At 37.1% G+C, this 21,275-nt stretch overlaps 1 protein-coding gene across 5 annotated transcripts in view; it reads left to right on the plus strand.

Annotated features, from left to right (window-relative positions):
• Positions 1–21,275, plus strand: part of FAM135A (family with sequence similarity 135 member A) — a 123,306-nt gene that overhangs the window by 28,677 nt on the left and 73,354 nt on the right. For all 5 annotated transcript variants that reach the window (XR_003793730.1, XM_029224088.1, XM_029224085.1 and 2 more), the window contains one exon: positions 4,512–4,591. Coding sequence is in view for 4 of the 5 variants with exons in the window: in XM_029224088.1 (XP_029079921.1) it covers positions 4,512–4,591 (80 nt within the window). In the remaining variant the exon portion in view is untranslated. The remainder of the gene's footprint in view (positions 1–4,511; positions 4,592–21,275) is intronic.

Here is a 21,275-nt window from a genome sequence, read left to right on the forward strand (position 1 = left end):
GGCTGTCTCCCACGTGGTACAACGTTGGTTGTTCTCAGTTAATGTCTTGATTTGATCACTATCAACTTCAACTGGTCTACCCAACCGTGGAGCATCATCCAGTGAGAGATCTCCAGCACAAAACACAAAAGTTTGCAAACCACTTTTGACACGTTCTGTCAGTCACAGCACCTTCTCCAAACACTGCACAAATCTTTTTGTGCGTTTCAGTTGCGTTTTTACCTTTCTTGAAATAATAAAGCACAATATGCTGAAAGTGTTGCTTTTTTTCTTCCATCTTCAATATTAAAAAGGCTGCACAAAAATTCACCAGTTTTGATAAGTCTTTTTTTAAATGCACGCTGATATGACAGCTGTCACATACAATCTAATAAAATGGTTTTGAATGAAGTTAAAGACAACCAAGGGCTACTAGAGCCATCTTATGGGAAAAAACCGAGCGAGCCTTTTGGCCACCCCAATACCTTCGAATAAAGTGTGATAAAAACAAGTTATGCCTATACCAATATGAACTCATGGATTTTTAATGTATCTGATGGTAATTCTGCATCATTAGTCTTCTTGATGTTCAGAGAGAGCCTTGTAGGTTGATTTCTGTGAACTTCTCATGGAGTGATCCAGGCAGTATTTGAGAGCTTCCGTGTTTCCTACTGTGACTAGCTTTTCCAGATTCTAGTATATTCCCTGCTCTAGATTTGGAATCGGCCAACGGGCTCTAGTTCCTTTTAGTAGGAAATAGTGTTTAGAGATCGTAATATATGTGTTAAAGATACACATTTTTATTGAGTCATTGCTTCTAGGCCTTCTCAGTTGACAGAGATAGAAAATACATTTTTTTAAGAAAAATACATGATAAATTTTTACTATTTTCCTATTCTAATTTTAGATTACAAGGATTTTACTTTTTTAATTTTATATTTATCTCTTTTCATTTACACTGAAAATCTTGGTTCCTAATAACATGATTACTTAACTTGCTTTATTCATGTGTGTGCAAATATGTCTAAGATAATTTCAAAATAATAGCACCACCAACAAGACTATAAATGTTGTTTAAAGCTTCTTTGGGGTTCTCTTTTATTGTAGGATATATCCCATGAGGAATAGGCACTTAAAGTACTATGTTTTAAAAATCACTTGAAAGAACTTTGTGAAATTGCAGTTAAGAAGGTACACATTAAGTTCAGTTGTTTTGGGGTGGTTAAGGGGATTGCTTTTTTTAAATTTAATTAATTTTGTTGTTATATAAAAATATTTTGTGGTTCCAAAATCAAAACTCTGAAGTACATACATTGAGAGAGGCCTTGTTTTCATCCTGGTCCCTTCTGACCCCCCTTGCCCCACCTATAGGTAACCATTTTATTTTTTTATTAGTTTTGTGTATATCCTTCCCTTTTATTACTTTTTTTAAAAGGCAAAAAATATATATAATCATATCCTTTCTTCTTACACAAAGTTAGCATAGTACACATGTTCCATGCTTGCTTTTGTTGGTAAAAAATGTATCTTAGAGATCACTCCTTTGCAGTATGTATAGATATACTAAATATAGATATGTAAATATAGGTATACTAAAATATATATATAAAAGATTACTTTTTATAACCAGGTGGTACTGCATTGTATAGTTGCACCATAGTTTATTCAGCCAGTCCCCTAATGATGGACATTTTGCTTTTTTCTTGAGTTTTCCTGTTGCAGTTAAGGCTGCAATGAATAGCCTTGTGCTGCCTCATTGAACATTTTTGCTAAAGTATCTTTGGGAAATAGTCTTAAAAGTGGGATGCTAGGTCAAAGAGTAAATGTCTATGTGTTTTTGCTCCTTATTGCTAAATTCCCCTCCATATGGCGTTGCACAATTTTACCTCACCAGCAGTACAGAAGAATTTCTTTTTGCCCAGAGCCTCACCAGCAGAGTATTTTGTCAAACTGCTGGTTTTCTTTCGATGTGACAGATGAGGAAGGATAGCCCATTATCGTTTTAATTTGTAGTTTTTAAAATTATAAGTAAGATTGAAATTTTTTTCATGTATTTAAGAGACATTTGCAGTTCTTTTTTGGTGAACTGTTCATTAATTTTCTTTTTCATTTTTTTAGGTTAATTGGCCTTTTTCTTCTCAATTTTTAGATGCTCTTTATATATTAGGAATATAACCCAGGCTTTTAAAGCCGAAAGTAAGGTTTGTCAGAATGGATCAGCAGATGCCTGCAGGACAAAAGCGGCTTCATTGCGTTGTCTACCTGACTGATTTTGTTGGATAATTCCATACTATTTTGTTACTTCAATAATTTTATAAAGATATATTTTTATACTTTATTTGGCTGTTTTAGTTGTTTTTTTAGCAAGAAGTTGTTCTGAATAACCTAGCTCACCACAGCCCTTAGAAAAGGAAATATTTTATCCTTTGCTTTTAAAATTTTATCTCTTATTTGATATTTTACGTAAAAAAAGTTAACATATGCACATTTGAAAGTTTTGTTCATTTTTGAAGATTTACACCTTTAAAGTATCATTAATTTTAATTAAAAAATATATTTACAGTCATAATAGACTGCTTTTATAAATGCAAAGTGAACATCGCTTAAAATAATGTAGGTAATTACTTCCAGTGGTTTGTTTTTCCTGTATCTCTAGAACTTAGCCCAGTGGCTAAACATAGGTGGGTCCTCAATAAGTCATGAATTAATGGTGCGTGTATGTATATGTATACACACGCACATTTATTTATTTTTTAATATGTTGAACCGTATGCTTTAGGCACTTTTTTTTTTCATTTATTTATTTTTGGCTTCATTGGGTCTTTGTTGCTGCACGCGGGCTTTCTCTAGTTGCAGCAAGCAGGGGCTACTCTTTGTTGCAGTGCGTGGGCTTCTCATTGCGGTGGCTTCTCTTGTTGCGGAGCACAGGCTCTAGGCACGTGGGCTGCAGTAGTTGTGGCACACGGGCTCAGTAGCTGTGGCTCATGGGCTCTAGAGCGCAGCCTCAGTAGTTGTGGCACACGGGCTTAGGTGCTCTGCGGCATGTGGAATCTTCCCAGACCAGGGATTGAACCCGTGTCCCCTGCATTGGCAGGCGGATTCTTAACCACTGCGCCACCAAGGAAGTCCCACGTGCACATTTAAATTCAGGGAGTTTTAAATTAGGATACTCTAACAGTGTACAGTAAATGCAGAGTGTTGTTTAAATGTCTCTGAATTTATGTGTGCAAATCATTATATTAGGATTGAAGGTGTACAGTTACAAATAGGACATAGTTCTTGTGCTTAAGAAGTTTAAAATGAAATGTCTATCAGTTGCTTATTCTTAAGCTCTTATACCACATACCTGAATATTTTAAAATAGCAATATTTCACTTAATCTTTAATTAAAATTAAAACTTTGCTCTCCTTTGGTCCCAAGGCTCCTGCTCTTTCCACTTTGATTTTTCTTCTCAGTCATCTCACGTCTTCAAGGTGACCTCATCTTAATCTCAACTAAGCATCTATCTCTGTGGAGTTTTGCCATGTCTCTTTAAGGCCAAATTGTGATTTTAAAGGTTCTAAATTTAATTGGCTACTGTTGCATTCACTCTTTAATTCGGGCTTTGTGATCTGACCATATGTTCTCTTCAAGGCCACACCTTCCTAGAAATAATAGTAATAAATATATTTATATATTTTAATCTTTGTATTATTTACAAATGTAATATTTAAACTATCATCTAGGAAATTATTAAAGAGAAATAAAGACTAAATATTCAGCTCCCTAGAGTCCATCTAAAGTCATCCCTGATTTATAATCTTCATTTAGCTTTTAGTAACCCTCTGTGTGTGTGTGTGTGTGTGTGTGTGTGTGTGTGTGTGTACAAAGATACATGTATCCTCCATTACATACACAAACTAGTAGTGTAATGATGTTAAAACACAAGCATATTATAATACTTTTATCTCATAATTTTTTCTGTTTAAACTGATATTGTTAATGACTGGTAGATTTTTTTTAATGTATATTTTTTCTTAATTTTGTAGAATAAATAAGCAAGTAAAAGTGCATAAACTAAACAGAATAGTTATGACCTCGAAAAAATACTGAATTCTTTAAACCAAATACATATTTTATAGTATGAAACTAACTTTTTTAAAACTGTCTACTATTAATCCTGTATTTTCTCAAAATTATGCTTAAGAATAATTTATTATCTTTTAAAAGAAAAAAATGAATAAATCAAATAAAGCAGTGAAACTCTTAGAATCGTTAGTAACTCCTATGGTTGCTATGCATTCTCTCATTTAAAGTAAGATTGTTTCTCTTGTCTGTCTTTACACACGCCTGTTTCCCTTTGGGTTTTATGCCATGCTAGTATTTGATCTGTGTGTGGATCTGATACACTGTTTCCCACCAGCAGTAAATACTGTGGGAGACTGATAGAAGCAGGCCAACTTTATTTTTTAATACATATAGATATATAGAAATTGCGGCATTGCATATTTTTAAATGTTTTGAAGTGACTTCTTTGTCTCTTTTGCTTTAGTTTTTACCAGATTCGTGCATCTATGAAAATTCCACCAAGAGTTCCCCACAGAGTAGAAGCTAGTTTGTTACATGCAGCAGGTAAGCCAAGGAATATTTTCAACTGTTTTTAAAAAATGTGAAGCAACATTATAATGACCAATAATAAATTTCATAATTATTTTTATCTTTTAATTACAAATATAAGATGCCAAAGAGCATCATTCTCATACCTCTTATAAAAAATATATTTGAGGCCTCAGTAAAACAGGCTTGGTTATAGGTTCCTTGTCTCCCTCTTAGGTTTCTTACGATTGAGTGAATAAAAGAAAGTATGTGAAATTTCCATGACACCAAACATAAGTGGGGGTGGTATCATTTATATCATGTAATATATAAATTTAACAAATACACAGTGAATGTGGACACATAATTTGACATATGATCACAAAGGTGTTTTATGATAAAGTTTTATAGTATGCGTTTTGAGAATATTTTTCAACCACTTTTTTTTTCTGGTTGATTAATTAGAAAACAAAGGGCCAGAAAGCATAAAATAGACATGTTATAGCAGCTCTTTTATTACTCATATTCTGAGGAGACACACCAGCATTAAAGGATTGGTGGCCCTGACATAATCATTGGGCATTTTTTCAGCTTTCCTGATACAGTATACTCTGTTTCAGTCTAAGCAGTTAGAAAACGAAATGGTTAATGAAACATACTAGAGAGTTATCATATATTTCTAATATGAATTACTAGTTTTCAAAGCATCACAAAATAATAAGTATACCTAACATTAAAGCTATGTTGAGCACAGTTCAGTTCATTTTTGAAATTTAAAAATATATTCTGGGAATTTGAAGTGTTGAGGATTATCTTTCTTAGCGTACTATGGATACCAAAATGCTGGTTAATGTTAAAGTTTAATGAATTGTACGTAATGGAGAGTTTACTCTTTTTGAAGACTGTCAAAATGCCCAGGGAGGCCTATTGCTTATGACCAAAAATATGTACCTTTTTTCTTTTCAAAATTAATTTTCTTCTTGGGCTGGTGTACATGTTGGAGTATACATTTATTGTCAATAGGTCTTTTGTAAGTCTACTTTCTAGGAAACAGGTTAAAACAACTAATGTTACAGGACAGATTGGTACTGCCTTTTTGACCTTAATCAGCAGGCTAAATGTCCTGCTCTGTTGTATCTCCTAAAGTTGCCAGTTGGAAAATACTGTAGAAAAACTTCTTTTTTCTGGACTACCTTTTTGTTTATATATATTTTCAGCTTTATAGAGGAATAATTGACAAATATCATTTTATATATTTAAAGTGTACAATGTGATTTGTTATACATTGTACAGTACATATACATATGTGATTGTTATACAGATACGATGTGAAAAAATTGCCATGGTCAAGATAATTAACACATCTCTCACTTCACATAGTTAGTTGTTTTGTGTGTTTGTGGGAAAGAAGGCCGAAGATTTATTCTTAACAGATTTCAAGTATACAGTACTTTATTACTAACTATAGTCATCATGCTGTGCGTTAGATCTGTAGAACTTATTTTTCTTATAACTAAAAGTTTGTACCCTTTGACCTACATCTCCCCATTTCTCCCACACCCCAGCCCCTGGCAACTACCATTCTACTCTCTGTTTCTATGAAACTGACTTTTTTGTTTTGTTTCCACATGTAAGTGATAGCATCCAGCATTTGTCTTTCTGTGTCTGACTCATTTCATGCAGCTTAATGCCCTCCAGGTTCATCCATGTTGCTGCAAATGACAGGATTTCCATCTTTTTTATGGCTGAATAGTATTCCATTGTTTAAAGAAGCACTGCATTTTCTTTATCCATTCATCCACTGACAGACACTTGGGTTATTTCCACGTCTTGGCTATTGTGAATGATGCTGCAATGAAAATGGGAGTGCAGAATTTTCTTTTAGATACTGATTTCATTTCTTTCAAATATATATTCAGGAGTAGGATTGCTGGATCATTTGGAGGTTCTATTTTCAATTTTTTGAGGCTCCTCCATACTGTTTGCCATAGTGACTGCACCAATTTACATTCTCCCCAACAGTGCGCAAGTGTTCCCTTTTCTCCACATCCTGGCCGACATTTGTTATCTCTTGACGTTTTCATAATAGGTATTCTGACAGCTGTGAAGTGGTATCTCTTTGTGCTTTTGATTTGCGTTTCCCTGATGATTGGTGATGTTGAGCACCGTTTCATGTACCCGTTGGCCATTTGTATGTCTTCTTTGCCAAAAAATGTCTGTTCGGTTCCTCTGCCTATTCTAAAATCAGATTTTTTTTTGCTATTGAGTTGTTTGGTTCTTTATATATTTTGGATATTATCCCCTATCAGATATATGATTGGCAAATATTTTCTCCCAGTCAGTAGGTTGCTTTTTCTTTTGTTGGTGGTGTCCTCTGCTGTGCAGAAGCCTTGTAGTTTAATGTAGTCCCACCTGTCTATTTTTGCCTTTGCTTTGGTGTCAAATCCAAATAATCGTTGCCAAGACCAATGTCAAGGAGCTTTTCCCCTTTGTTTTCTTCTAGGAGCTTTGTGGTTTCAGGTCTCAAATTTAAGTCTAATCCATTTTGAGTTAATTTTTGTGAGTGATATATAATAGGGGTCCAGTTTGCTTCTTTTGAATGTGAATGTCCAGTTTTCCCAGCACCACTTTTCAAAGAGACTTTCTTCTCCTTATTATGTGTTCTTGGTGCCTTGTCAGGTATTAGCTGACCATATGTGGTGGGCTGATTTCTGGGCTCTCTTTTTTGTGCCATTGATCTATGTGCCTGTTTTTATGCCAATACCGTACTGTTTTGATTACTATAGCCTTGCAATGTAGTTTGAAATCAAGAAGTGTGATGCCTCCAGCTTTGTTCTTTCATTCTCAAGATTGCTCTGGCTATTCAGGAACTTTTGTGGTCTTGTACAAATGTTAGGATAATTTTTTCTATTTCTGTGAAAAATACCATTGGAATTTTGATAGAGATTATATTGAATTTGTAGATCACTTAAGGTAGTATGGATACTTTAGCAATATTCATTCTTCCAATCCAAGAACACAGGTTATCTTTCCATTTATTTGTGTCTTCTTCAGTTTCTTATAGTTTTCAGTGTACAGGTCTTTCATCTCCTCTGGTTAAATTTATTCCTAAGTATTTTATTTTATTGCTTTTCATGCTATTGTAAATGGGATTTTCTTCTTGATTTCTCTTTCAAGCAGTCCATTGTTAGTGTATAGAAATGCAACTGATTTTTATATGTTGATTCTGTGTCCTGCAACTTTATTAAATTCATTGATTAATTCTAACAGCTTTTTGGTGGAGACTTTAGGGTTTTTATGTATAAGATCATGTCATCTGCATACAGAGATGATTTTAATTCTTCCTTTAAATTCTTTAATTTAATTAAAGAATTTAATTCTTCCTATTTGGATGCCTTTAATTTCCTTTTTTTGCCAGTTTGTTGTGGCTAGGACTTCTAGTACTGTGTTGAACAGGAGTGGTAAGAGTGGGCATCCTTTTCTTGTTCCTGACTTGAGAGGAACACTTTGAACTTTTTACCACTGAGGATTTGTTAGCTGTGGGCTTGTCATAAACGGCCTTTATTATGTTGAGGTACATTCCTTCTGTACCTAATTTATTGAGAGTTTTTATCATGAAGGTATGTTGAGTTTTGTCAAATTATTTTTCTGCATCTGTTGAGATGATCATATGATTCTTATCCTTCATTTAATCCTTCATTTATCTTCATTTCGTTAATGTGGTATATCACGTTTATTGATTTGCATATGTCAAACCGTCCTTGCATCCCAGGGATCAATCCCACTTGATCATAATGTTTGGTCCTTTTAATGTGCTCTTGAATTTGGTTTGCTAGTATTTTGTTGAGGATTTTTGCATCTATGTTCATCAGAGCTATGATACACAAAGATATCAACACTTTTACAAATGCAGTGATGCGGAATGAACTGTGAGACGTGCTGCTTTTCCTGCCCAAGACCATCCCCAGCTTGGCTACCTTTTATGTGTGTCATGTTCCACAGCTTCTGAACCATCCTCTGAAACCTCCCTGGGAATGTAAATCTGGCATCCCAATTGTATTTCCTGCCAGTATACCCCAGAGTAGCCTATGGTGTTGAATGTTTAAGTTTGTATGAAAATTATAGAGAATAATGGTTGATGGAATGTCATGACTTATTAGAGGCTCACAGATATAGTAGATCCAAAATAATGTTCAGGTGAGTTTCTTCACCAGCAATCTGAAAAACAAAGAGCAAAGAAAGGCAGCCAGTTTATTCCAATCTAAGAGGTATTGGTTCCTTTCTCTTTTTATGTCTTTCCTCCCCCCAGATTTGTTTCATTTTAAAATGATATTTAAGAGTTCCTGAAGTATGTGTACCTTTTTAGTATTAGTAAATTTGTTAGGAAAAAGTATCCTTCCAAAATTTTTCTGCCTCCAGAAATTACTCCTATGTATTTGGCTGACTTTGTTTTAATAAATATATATCACTGATTTCTAGACTCATCCTTGCTAACAACATAAATATGTTTAAGTCTCTTTTCGCTTCTGTTCCTTAACAGTTCACGTTTCCTTCCAAGGGCTTGAATTTTCTCTGTACTTTTTGTTACATACCCTATTTTTCTTCTAATTTAGATTTGTGCTTCCATCTCAAGACCTTTTCTTTCCAGCTCTATATTTTACCATATATCTTACACCAGGTGTATATTTCTGGAAAACTTTTAAGAAGAAGAGAAAAAAATGATGATTTTGTCTGTGAGTTGCAGTAGGCAGGTTAGATGGTTTGGGAATTAGATGGTGTTATACAGCTTATTGCAACATGTTTAAATTATTTCCAGCACAAGATTGTGCTGACAGTGAGAGGCTTGAGTCAGGACATAGCTGTCATCTTATAATAACATCAGTCATGAGAGACAGTGAGTATTTATGGGGCTGTTGAAAACGGAATAACAACAGTGCATTCAGAGATTTCTACAACAGAGAAGTCATTGCCGGTTCTGGGAAGCTGGCTCCAGTTTGAAATGTTAGAAGACTATGTACAATTTTGATAAAAAGTCAAGAACAACTCGCCATTTCTAATAGTGATAGTAGTTTTTAAAAAGAAACATATACTGTTTTATTTGATTTTTCATATCTATCCATCCCTTTTCTCTGAAAAAAATATTTTTATGCAAATAATACCAGCAAAGAGTTAAAAGATCCATTAGTCCAGAAAGATTAGTAGTGAAAACCATAGCTCCTTCTCTGGATTCACCCGCTTTTAACTGTTTCTGTAGCCCTGATGGTTCCCCTACATGGACATTCCACATCCTGTGACAATTTATGTCACACCACTTCCTCCCTCTCCCCCTATTTTTTAAGAGGTACCATTATTCTCACATTTCTCTTTGATCATTACTGGAGCTTCAAATGAAATATTTAAAGCTCTGTTTCTTATTTCAGCACATACGACAGACCCCTCATTTTCTAAAGTAAGGATATAAACAATCTTACCTCTTTTTTCAAATTTTCTCTTTCCCTCCACTTCCCAACCTGTTGGACATATCCTTTGTTTTATATTATCAAGATTGCTAACATTCATATTTGGATTTGTAACTGTAGTTAAATCTTGTGTTTTTTGTCTATGGGTTTATTCCAAATGTTGAAAACAAGTAAACAGCTTACATTTCCATGGTAACACAAGAGGAAAAGGGTTTATAAAATTGAAATGACTATCCAACATAAAGAAGGAGGATCTTAAGTTTCTGGCAAGACAAGGCAAATCTAGTTCTCGTTTTGATATTGATCTGGGTCACCTATGAAATCGAGATAGCTATAGGTATATCTTAGGTATTTTAGTAGTTGTAGAGTCAAAGGTGCAGCTTTGTTGTGGTTAACAAAGTAATTCCTTGGAATCAGGATACCAGCTTCCTTTTATGTTACCTTGGAAAACTCACTTAACCTCTGCGAGCTTCAGTTTCTTATGTGTGAAATGTGTAACCTGCTTTACAATAAGTGAAAGTTCATAGCAAACTGTAAAGGGCCATATACATGTAGGATATTGTTATTGGGCTTCTAGTAATACAAGAAAGAATAAGAAGCAGTCAAGTTTGACTCATTTGCTATGCCATTTGTGAACCATTTAATGTTGTAAAGAGCTGAAACTTATATTATTAATTGGATGTTTTCCTATGATTTATGTAATTCTTTTATGCAACATAGTAATTAAGCACATAGGATAACATCTCATGTTAATAAGTAAATCTAAATTTTTTTTAAAAAATCAATAAAACCATTTCTTGGACAAGAAGCATGAACCAGGATGACCAAGGGTAAGAGGGGAAAACCGAAGGGAGGAAGAGACCTCAGAAAAGTCCCTGGACTTTATAACTTATTACAGAAATCTGGGTACCTGGGTTTCCATTTCTATTCATATAAAGCTCGTGTAATCTGCACAGAGTATTTGAATTTAGACATAACTAGTTTCAAGTCTTGTTCTGCTGTTTACTAGCTTTATGGTCTTAAACAAATTATTCAGTTTCTCTGAGCCTTTCCTAATCAGTGAAATGGAAATAATCCCTGTTTCACAGTGTGTTTTTTGAAAATTAAATGAGAAAATTGGGTCAAGAGGCCCGGTGTAGTGCTCAGTGAATAGTGGGTACTTTGTCCTGCCTTCCCATTCTATCTTAACTGCCGCAGATGTTAAAGAGCTGCAATAAGGTGACCTCAGCACCCGCTTGATGTAAGGACAGTCTCGGAAGAGGGAGCTACTGGAGCCGTTTGTGTGCCTCTCCCTTCTCCGTGTTTAAGGGTTGGCCTTGCTTGTACACAGGAGAGCTGATTGGTATGGTCCGCCCTCTTCAGCACCTTCTCTGGGTCTTTTCTTCCTCAGTGAGACAGCTCTTCCCCTCTAGTGTGGGGCTCTGTAGTGAAGTGTAAGAGTGAACTGCAGGTACGTCTTTGAACTAGTTTATCAGTGTGGCATAGAAGACCAAGCACAGGCTTTGCAGCAAACAGCAGTGGCATTTATTTCCTGGACAACTTAGTTACGTTATCAGAGGCTTGGTATCTATCAAATGGATATGTTAATCCCTGCCCTATAAAATTGCCTAAAGGATTAATGACAGTATCCGTAAAGCACAGTGCCTGGCACATAGTAAGTGCTCTATAGATGCTAGCTAGTAGTAGTAGTGAGAAGCAATAAGTAAGTAATAAGTAGTAATTAAAAGTCAGCTATTGTTCCTTTTTTATTGAATAAATTTGGCATTTTTATTGAATAATGTAACACTGTATAAATTTAACATTGTGTACAATGTATTACTTTGATACATTTGTATATTGTACTTTGATTGCCATTGTAGTGATATTTATCACATTACCTAATTATAGTACAGCATTGTTGTCTTTATTCATTATGCTATGCATTAGATCTCTATGACTTATTTATACTATACTCATTGCAAGCTCATACCCTTAAGCTACATCAGTGTTATCTTCCCACTCCCCCATACCAGGGGATGGCGGGGGTGGGAAGATAAGATTGTTCTTATTTTACTCTCTGTTCGTTATGAGTTTGCCTTTTTTTTTAGGATTCCACATATAAATGATATCATACATACTGTCTTTCTCTAACTTACTTCACTTAGCATAATGTGCTCAAGATCCATCCATATTTTCGCAAATGGCAGGATGTCCTCCTTTCTTGTGGCTGAATAATATTCCATTGTGTATATATACACCACACCTTTTTTATCCTTTCATCTGTTGATGGGCATTGAGATTGTTTCCACATCTTGGGTATTGTGAATGATGCTGCAGTAAACACAGGAGTGCATGTATCTCTTCAAAATCCCATTTCCATTGCCTTTGGGTATACCCAGAAGTGGAATTGCTGGATCGTATGGCAGATCTATTTTTAGTTTTTTGAGGAACCTTCATATTGTTTTCCACAGTGGTCAGACCAACTTACACTCCCAACAACGTCGTGTGAGGGTTCCCTTTTCTCCACACCCTTGCCAGCACTGTTGTCTCTTTTCTTCTTGAGGAGGGTCATTCTGGCAGGTGTGAGGTGATAGGTAATTGTGGGTTTGTTTTGCATTTCCCTGATGATTAGCCTTGCTGAGCATCTTTTTATGTGACTGTTGGCCATTTTAGTGTCCTCTTAGGAAAAAAAATCTATTTAGTTCTTCTGTAAGACTGCTGTTTATGGGCAGAAAGAAAGAGAAATTGCTCAAAATTCAAGCAATAATATGCAGGGAAAGTCTTATTACTAAAAAAGTATATTCTCCAGTTTGATAAAAGCTTCACAACTAGATAAACATTTGGACTAATAAGAAGTCAAACCTGGTTGAACCAAAGGGAAATTTCCAGCTATTTGTGTTTGACCAGGGTTTTTCTAAGGCTGTCTATTCTGGGTAAGATTCCGTGTGCATATTTGTATTGCATTCTTTTTCCTACCTACCACCACCCAGTGCTTTTATACAGGTGGTAGTGGTTAAAAGAAGAAGGGGGCTTCCCTGGTGACACAGTGGTTAAGAATCCACCTGCCAATGCACGGAACATGGGTTCAAGCCCTGGTCTGGAAAAATCCCACATGAGGTGGAGCAACTAAGCCCGTGCACCACAACTACTGAGCCCGCGTGCCTAGAGCCCATGCTCTGCAACAAGAGAAGCCACCGCAATGAGAAGCCTGCGCACCGCAGTGAAGAGTAGCCCCTGCTCGCCGCAACTAGAGAAAGCCCGTGAGCAGCAACGAAGACCCAACACAGCCAAAAAATAAAATAATAAATAAATAAATACATACATAAATTCTAAAAAAAAAAAAAAAGAAAAGAAAAGAAAAAGGATGGTGCAGTGCTTAAGAATCCGCCTGCCAATGCAGGGGACATGGGTTCAAGCCCTAGTCTGGGAAGATCCCACGTGCCACAGAGCAACTAAGCCCGTGTGCCGCAACTACTGAGCCTGCGCTCTAGAGCCCACGAGCCACAACTACTGAGCCCGTGAGCCACAACTGCTGAAGCCCACATGCCTAGAGCCCGTGCTCCGCAACAAGAGAAGCCACTGCAATGAGAAGCCCACGCACGCAACAAAGAGTAGCTACCCCTCGCCGCAACTAGAGAAAGCCTGCACGCAGCAACTAAGACCCAGTGCAGCCATAAACTAAAATTAATTAATGAATTGATTAAAAAATAAAAGAAAAAGGGAAGTCTGGAAATAGGGGCTAGGTATCAGGAAGAGTTGGCCCAGGTGCTTTGCCTTGGCAGTGGCTAACTGGCCACTTGTAATGAAGCGTCAGTATTTTGCAGTGCTGCTAGAAGAACCATCTCTTTCTCCCCTGTTAGTTGTTTCCTTAAGCTCTGCCCAGACACCAACCTTTCAGGGCCTTCCTTTGACAGACACTGAAATGTTGTGATAGATTTTTCTGAATTGTGAAGAGTTTTCATGACTTGACCCCCATCCTACATGTCTGACTTTATTTCCCACCATTGTCCCTGTGGATTCTCTGGAACAAATTCGCTGGGCTCTAACCTCCCTCCTATTCTGTGCATATTCCTCCCCTCATTGTCTCCTTTGTTAGCCCGTAGATGCCTCCCATAGACACTGAGGAGTTTCCTCTGCCATGTTGTCATAGCGCTTTCTATATACTTCTTTCAGCTCTTAGCATCTTAACACATTTTTCCCAATTCAGAAATGGAATTCTAATGCAAACAAACAACAAGAATCATTAAAGAAAAATACTTTTAAAAATGAGGCAAGTTTAAAGAAATATATAGCTAGAGACAATTCATATTATGTCACTAATCCATTACTGTTATCAGGAACTGAATAATTTCAACAACTGTGAATGGAAAAATCACCAGAAAGTTAGCTCTTGCAATAAACTCTTGCATAGATTATGAAACTTGAGTCCATTTGGCATCACAAGCCTCCACTTCCTTTCCCTGGATTCAGTGGCTTCCTTCTGTCACTGCCATTTGTGGTCTTTTTACCTGGCTGAAGAGACAGTAATAATTACAGTGCCATTTGCTTTGGCCTCCGGAAATAAGGAATTAGGAGATTATCACATTGTACTGCAATTATTTGCCTGAATGTTTCTATCCAAACTAGACTGGGAATTCTGAAAACAAGGACAGTGTTCTTATTTATGTTCATATCTCTTAGTTCTCGATATTGTAGTGGCAAATTATGGTTGAATGAATGCTCACTTGTGCACAGAATAAATGAGAGATACCAATGCTAGCTGTTTAACCAAAAGAAATGGAAATGCAGAAAGATGGTGGTAGGAATAAAATCTAAATTATCATGATTTAATGGAAGTATTTGTAGGCCTCTACCACAAGTCTCTCAAAGTGTAGGTTTGATGTTTGGGTTAGCAGATGACTGATAGGCAAAGTGAAAATAGAGTCATTTCAACAAGGAAATAGGGCACTAAATTAAGAAGTTAGATGAAAGTTCAGTTCTTCAATAGATGCTTGCTGAGTGCCTATTATGGTAAGACATGGTCCTCACTCGTAAATCAAAGCAATGAAACATGTTTATGTGGTTCCTAACCTCATGGATGGAGGTTATCATCAAATAAGTGTTAAAAAGCAGGGAGGCTTTCCGACTTAAGACAATAAACTGAGTACACACATATGTCTTGGTCTTCTTGTTTCCAAGACTCCTCAGTAATAGCAATGGAGGAGTGTAAGAAGGAATAACAAAAATATTTCAGTGAATTTTGAAAGACAGAAAACAGAAGTAGGAGCTGAACTACCTTTTCGGGATACTTTCCCTGCAAGCTTGCAGATGGGAATAGCAGATGAAGGAAAGTGAGAGACGGGCCTGAAAACAGGGATAAATTAAAGGTCTGTAATCAGGACAGCTGGGCACCCCAGGCCCAAGTGCAGAATGTCAGGAAATTAATGTTAACCTTAGGACGAAAACCTCAAGGCTTCTCTCTAAATAAATTGCCATGGGCTACTAACACTCCAGAGTAAAGCACTCTTTTTTTTTTCCTTTTGGTAAAAAACACGTAACATGAAATTTCCCCTCTTAACAAACTTTTAAGTGTTAAGTGTTGCTAACTGTATGCACATTGTTGTTTGACAAACTCTGTACGTTGAACATGGTGTACCGAGGACTCCTCATTTACCCCAGCTCCTGGCCCCTAGCAACCACTCTTGTACTTACCACTTCCGTGAGTGCCGATTTGAGATCCCTCGTGTACGTAGAATCACGCAGCATTCGTCTGACCTATTGCACTTAGCATAAGTCCTCATGGTTCATCCATGTGGTAGCGTATGACAGGATTTCCCTCATTTTTTTTTAAATTAATTAATTAATTTATTATTTATTTTTGGTTGCATTGGGTCGGTTGCTGTGCGTGGGCTTTCTCTAGTTGCGGTGAGCAGGGGCTACTCTTCTTTGCTGTGTGTGGGCTTCTCATTGTGGTGGCTTCTCGTTGCAGAGCACGGGCTCTAGGCATGCAGGCTTCAACAGCTGTGGTTCATGGGCTTAGTTGCTCCGTGGCGTGTGGGATCTTCCCGGACCAGGGCTCGAACCCATGTCCCCTGCATTGGCAGGCAGGTTCTTAACCACTGCGCCACCAGGGAAGCCCACCTCCTTCTTTTTTAAGGCTGAAAATATTCCATCTTATATCTCATTTTCTTTATCCATTCATCCACTGATGGACATTTATGCTTCCATGAACAGCACAGTGCAGATATATGTCTTCAAGACCCTGTTTTCAAATCTTTTGTATAAATATCCAGAAGTGGGATTGCTGGATCATATGGTAGTTTTCTTTTAATTTTTTGAGGAACCTCCATACTGCTTTCCATGGTAGCTACATCATTTACATTCCCACCAGCAGTGCACACAAGTTCCAGTTTCTCCACAAGTGCTGACCGTGTACCTAATACCATATGAAGTGAGAAATAAATGAAGTTTCTTTTTTTTTAATTTAATTTTATTTATTTTTTTATACAGCAGGTTCTTATTAGTCATCCATTTTATACACACAGTGTATACATGTCAATCCCAATCTCCCAATTCAGCACACCACCACCACCACCACTCCCGCCGCTTTCCCCGCTTGGTGTCCATACGTCTGTTCTCTACATCTGTGTCTCAACTTCTGCCCTGCAAACCGGTTCATCTGTACCATTGTTCTAGGTTCCACATATATGCGTTAATATACGATATTTGTTTTTTCTCTTTCTGACTTACTCTGTATGACAGTCTCTAGATCCATCCACGTCTCAACAGATGACCCAATTTCCTTCCTTTTTATGGCTGAGTAATACTTGTATATATGTACCACATCTTCTTTATCCATTCTTCTGTCAGTGGACATTTACGTTGCTTCCATGACCTGGCTATTGTAAATAGTGCTGCAGTGAACATTGGGGTGCATGTGTCTTTTTGAATTATGGTTTTCTCTGGGTATATGCCCAGTAGTGGGATTGCTGGATCATATGGTAATTCTATTTTTAGTTTTTTAAGGAACCTCCATACTGTTCTCCATAGTGGCTGTATCAATTCACATTCCCACCAGCAGTGCAAGAAGGTTCCCTTTTCTCCACACCCTCTCCACCATTTGTTGTTTGTAGATTTTCTGATGATGCCCATTCTAACTGGTGTGAGGTGATACCTCATTGTAGAATTTTTGTTGTTGTTGTTTTGGTTTTTTTTGCAGTACGCGAGCCTCTCACTGTTGTGGCCTCTCCCACTGCGGAGCACAGGCTCCGGACGCGCAGGCTCAGCGGCCATGGCTCACGGGCCTAGCCAGTCCGCGGCATGTGGGATCTTCCGAGACCAGGGCACGACCCCGTGTCCCCTGCATCGGCAGGCGGACTCTCAACCAGTGTGCCACCAGGGAAGCCCCTCATTGTAGTTTTGATTTGCATTTCTCTAATAATTAGTGATGTTGAGCAGCTTTTCATGTGCTCTTGGCCATCTAGCTGTCTTCTTTGAAAAAATGTCTATTTAGGTCTTCTGGCCTTTTTTTGATTGTGTTGTTTGTTTCTTTAATATTGAGCTGCATGATCTGTTTATATATTTTGGAGATTAATCCTTTGTCCGTTGATTCATTTGCAAATATTTTCTCCCAATCTGAGGGTTGTCTTTTCGTCTTGTTTATGGTTTCCTTTGCTTTGCAAAAGCTTTGAAGTTTCATTAGGTCCCATTTGTTTATTTTTGTTTTTATTTCCATTACTCTAGGAGGTAGATCAAAAAAGATCTCGCTGTGATTTATGTCCAAGAGTGTTCTTCCTATGTTTTCCTCTAAGAGTTTTATAATGTCCAGTCTTACATTTAGGTCTCTAATCCATTTTGAGTTTATTTTTGTGTATGGTGTTAGGGAGTGTTCTAATTTCATTCTTTTACGTGTAGCTGTCCAGTTTTCCCAGCAACACTTATTGAAGAGACTGTCTTTTCTCCATTGTATATCCTTGCCTCCTTTTTCATAGATTAGTTGACCATAGGTGCATGGGTTTATCTCTGGGCTTTCTGTCTTGTTCCATTGATCTGTGTTTCTGCTTTTATGCCAGTACCATATTGTCTTGATTACTGTAGCTTTGTAGTATAGTCTGAAGTCAGGGCGTCTGATTCCTCCCGCTCCATTTTTTTCCCTCAAGATTGCTTTGGCTATTCTGGGTCTTTTGTGTCTCCATACAAATTTTAAGATTTTTTGTTCTAGTTCCGTAAAAAATGCCATTAGTAATTTGATAGGGATTACATTGAATCTGTAGATTGCTTTGGATAGTATAGTCATTTTCACAATATTGATTCTTCCAATCCAAGAACATGGTATATCTCTCCATCTGTTGGTATCATCTTTGATTTCTTTCATCAGTGTCTTATAGTTTTCTGCATACAGGTCTTTTGCCTCCCTAGGTAGGTTTCTTCCTAGGTATTTTATTCTTTTTGTTGCAGTGGTAAATGGGAGTGTTTCCTAAATTTCTCTTTCAGATTTTTCATCATTAGTGTATAGGAATGCAAGAGATTTCTGTGCATTAATTTTGTATCCTGCAACTTTACCAAATTCATTGATTAGCTCTAGTAGTTTTCTGGTGGCATTTTTAGGATTCTCTATATATAGTATCATGTCATCTGCAAACAGTGACAGTTTTGCTTCTTCTTTTCCAATTTGTATTCCTTTTATTTCTTTTTCTTCTCTGGTTGCTGTGGCTAGGACTTCCAAAACTATGTTGAATAATAGTGGCGAGCGCAGACATCCCTGTCTTGTTCCTGATCTTAGAGGAAATGCTTTCAGTTTTTCACCATTGAGAATGATACTTGCTGTGGGTTTGTTATATATGGCCTTTCTTATGTTGAGGTAGGTTCCCTCTATGCCCACTTTCTGTAGAGTTTTTATCTTAAATGGGTGTTGACTTTTGTCAAAAGCTTTTTCTGCATCTATTGAGATGATCATATGGTTTTTATTCTTCAATTTGTTAATATGGTGTATCACATTGATTGATTTGCGTATACTAAAGAAGTCTTTCATCCCTGGGATAAATCCCACTTGATCATGGTGTATGATCCTTTTAATGTGTTGTTGGATTCTGTTTGCTAGTATTTTGTTGAGGATTTTTGCATCTATATTCATCAGTGATATTGGTCTGTAATTTTCTTTTTTTGTAGTTATCTTTGTCTGGTTTTGGTATCAGGGTGATGGTGGCCTCATAGAATGAGTTTGGGAGTGTTCCTTCCTCCCCAGTTGTATGGAAGAGTTTGAGAAGGATGGGTGTCGGCTCTTCTCTAAATGTTTGACAGAATTCACCTGTGAAGCCATCTAGTCCTGGACTTTGTTGGAAGATTTTTAATCACAGTTTAAATTTCATTACTTGTGATTGGTCTGTGCATATTTTCTATTTCTTCCTGGTTCAGTCTTGGAAGGTTATACCTTTCTAAGAATTTGTCCATTTCTTCCAGGTTGTCCATTTAATTGGCATAGAGTTGCTTGTAGTAGTCTCTTAGGATGCTTTGTATTTCTGTGGTGTCTGTTGTAACTTCTCCTTTTTCATTTCTAATTTTATTGATTTGAGTCCTCTCCCTCTTTTTCTTGATGCGTCTGGCTGATGGTTTATCAATTTTGTTTATCTTCTCAAAGAGCCAGCTTTTAGTTTTATTGATCTTTGCTATCGTTTTCTTTGTTTCTATTTCATTTATTTCTGCTCTGATCTTTATGATTTCTTTCCTTCTGCTAATTTTGGGTTTTGTTTGTTCTTCTTTCTCTAGTTCCTTTAGGTGTAAGGTTAGATTGTTTATTTGAGATTTTTCTTGTTTATTGAGGTAGGCTTGTATAGCTATAAACTTCCCTCTTAGAACTGCTTTTGCTGCATTCCATAGGTTTGGGATCGTCGTGTTTTCATTGTCATTTGTCTCTAGGCATTTTTTGATTTCCTCTTTGATTCCTGCAGTGATGACTTGGTTATTCAGTAACGTATTGTTTAGCCTCCATGTGTTTGTGTTCTTTACGTTTTTTCCCTGTAATTCATTTATAATCTCATAGCGTTGTGGTCAGAAAAGATGCTTGATATGATTTCAATTTTCTTAAATTTACTGAGGCTTGATTTGTGACCCAAGGTGTGATCTATCCTGGAGAATGTTCCGTGCGCACTTCAGAAGAAAGTGTAATCTGCTCTTTCTGGATGGAACGTCCTATAAATATCAATTCAATCTATCTGGTCTATTGTGTCATTTAAGGCTTATGTTTCCTTATTTATTTTCATTCTGGTTGATCTGTCCATTGGTGTAAGTGAGGTGTTAACGTCCCCCACTATTATTGTGTTACTGTCGATTTCCTCTTTTATAGCTGTTAGCAGTTGCTAACAAGAAGTTTCTGCTCCTTCCTCCTGAAATTCTCCTCCCTTCCGTCTTCTTTTGATTAACTTTTTCATGGTATTTCAACTCAAATGCTGTATTGTCACCAAAGCCTTTCCTGACTCTGCAGACGTAGTTCACCGTCATCTTATGAGATGCTACAGCACTCTGTCCTTCTCTGTCACACTTAGTGGAGATGGAATTTACAGAATTAGATGAGGGCAGGGAAGGTGGTTTTTTGGTTTGTTTTGGTTTGGTCTGGTCTACTTAGCTTAGAACAATGCATGACATAGGTAATGCAATAAGCATTTAAAATTTTATTGTGAAATGTATCAGACATTTTTGAAGATAATGTAAAACATTATTTTATTAAGTGATAAAATAAACTCCCAGGTACCAACCCTTCATTTAAGAAACAGAATATTATTAGTACCATAAAAGCGCCCTGTGTAATCCTCCTGACTTTTGTATTAATCATTCTTTAGTTTTGCTTATAGTTTCATTACCTATGAGTATATGCCAAGGACGTGTCTGGTTGAGTTTGGAAAAACTGAGTAGCAAGCACAAGTTCAGCTGTGAGGGAAAGCTGCTCCCATGAGAAAGCTGAGCAGTCCCTGGGTTATGGTGTGCTTCTGTGCACTGAAAGGGTTCAGGATCCCTTAGGGGAGTTAATGGGCAAGGTCAGGAGTGACTTGTGTGAATCCACAGTTCCAAGCCATAGTGTGATGGAATATTTTGTGAGTTCACACATCCAGGGCTCCTGCCAGGGTCATAGTGTGATGGAGTATTGTGTGAACTCACACACCCAGGGCTCCTGCCAGGGTCGTAGTGTGATGGAGTATTGTGTGAACTCACACATCCAGGGCTCCTGCCAAGGTCGTAGTGTGATGGAGTATTGTGTGAACTCACACACCCAGGGCTCCTGCCAGGGTCATAGTGTGATGGAGTATTGT

Source organism: Monodon monoceros, unplaced genomic scaffold, assembly GCF_005190385.1.
Source record: "Monodon monoceros isolate NGI ecotype Baffin Bay Population unplaced genomic scaffold, NGI_Narwhal_1 Super_Scaffold_15, whole genome shotgun sequence".
In the NCBI taxonomy this organism is placed as follows: domain Eukaryota; kingdom Metazoa; phylum Chordata; class Mammalia; order Artiodactyla; family Monodontidae; genus Monodon; species Monodon monoceros.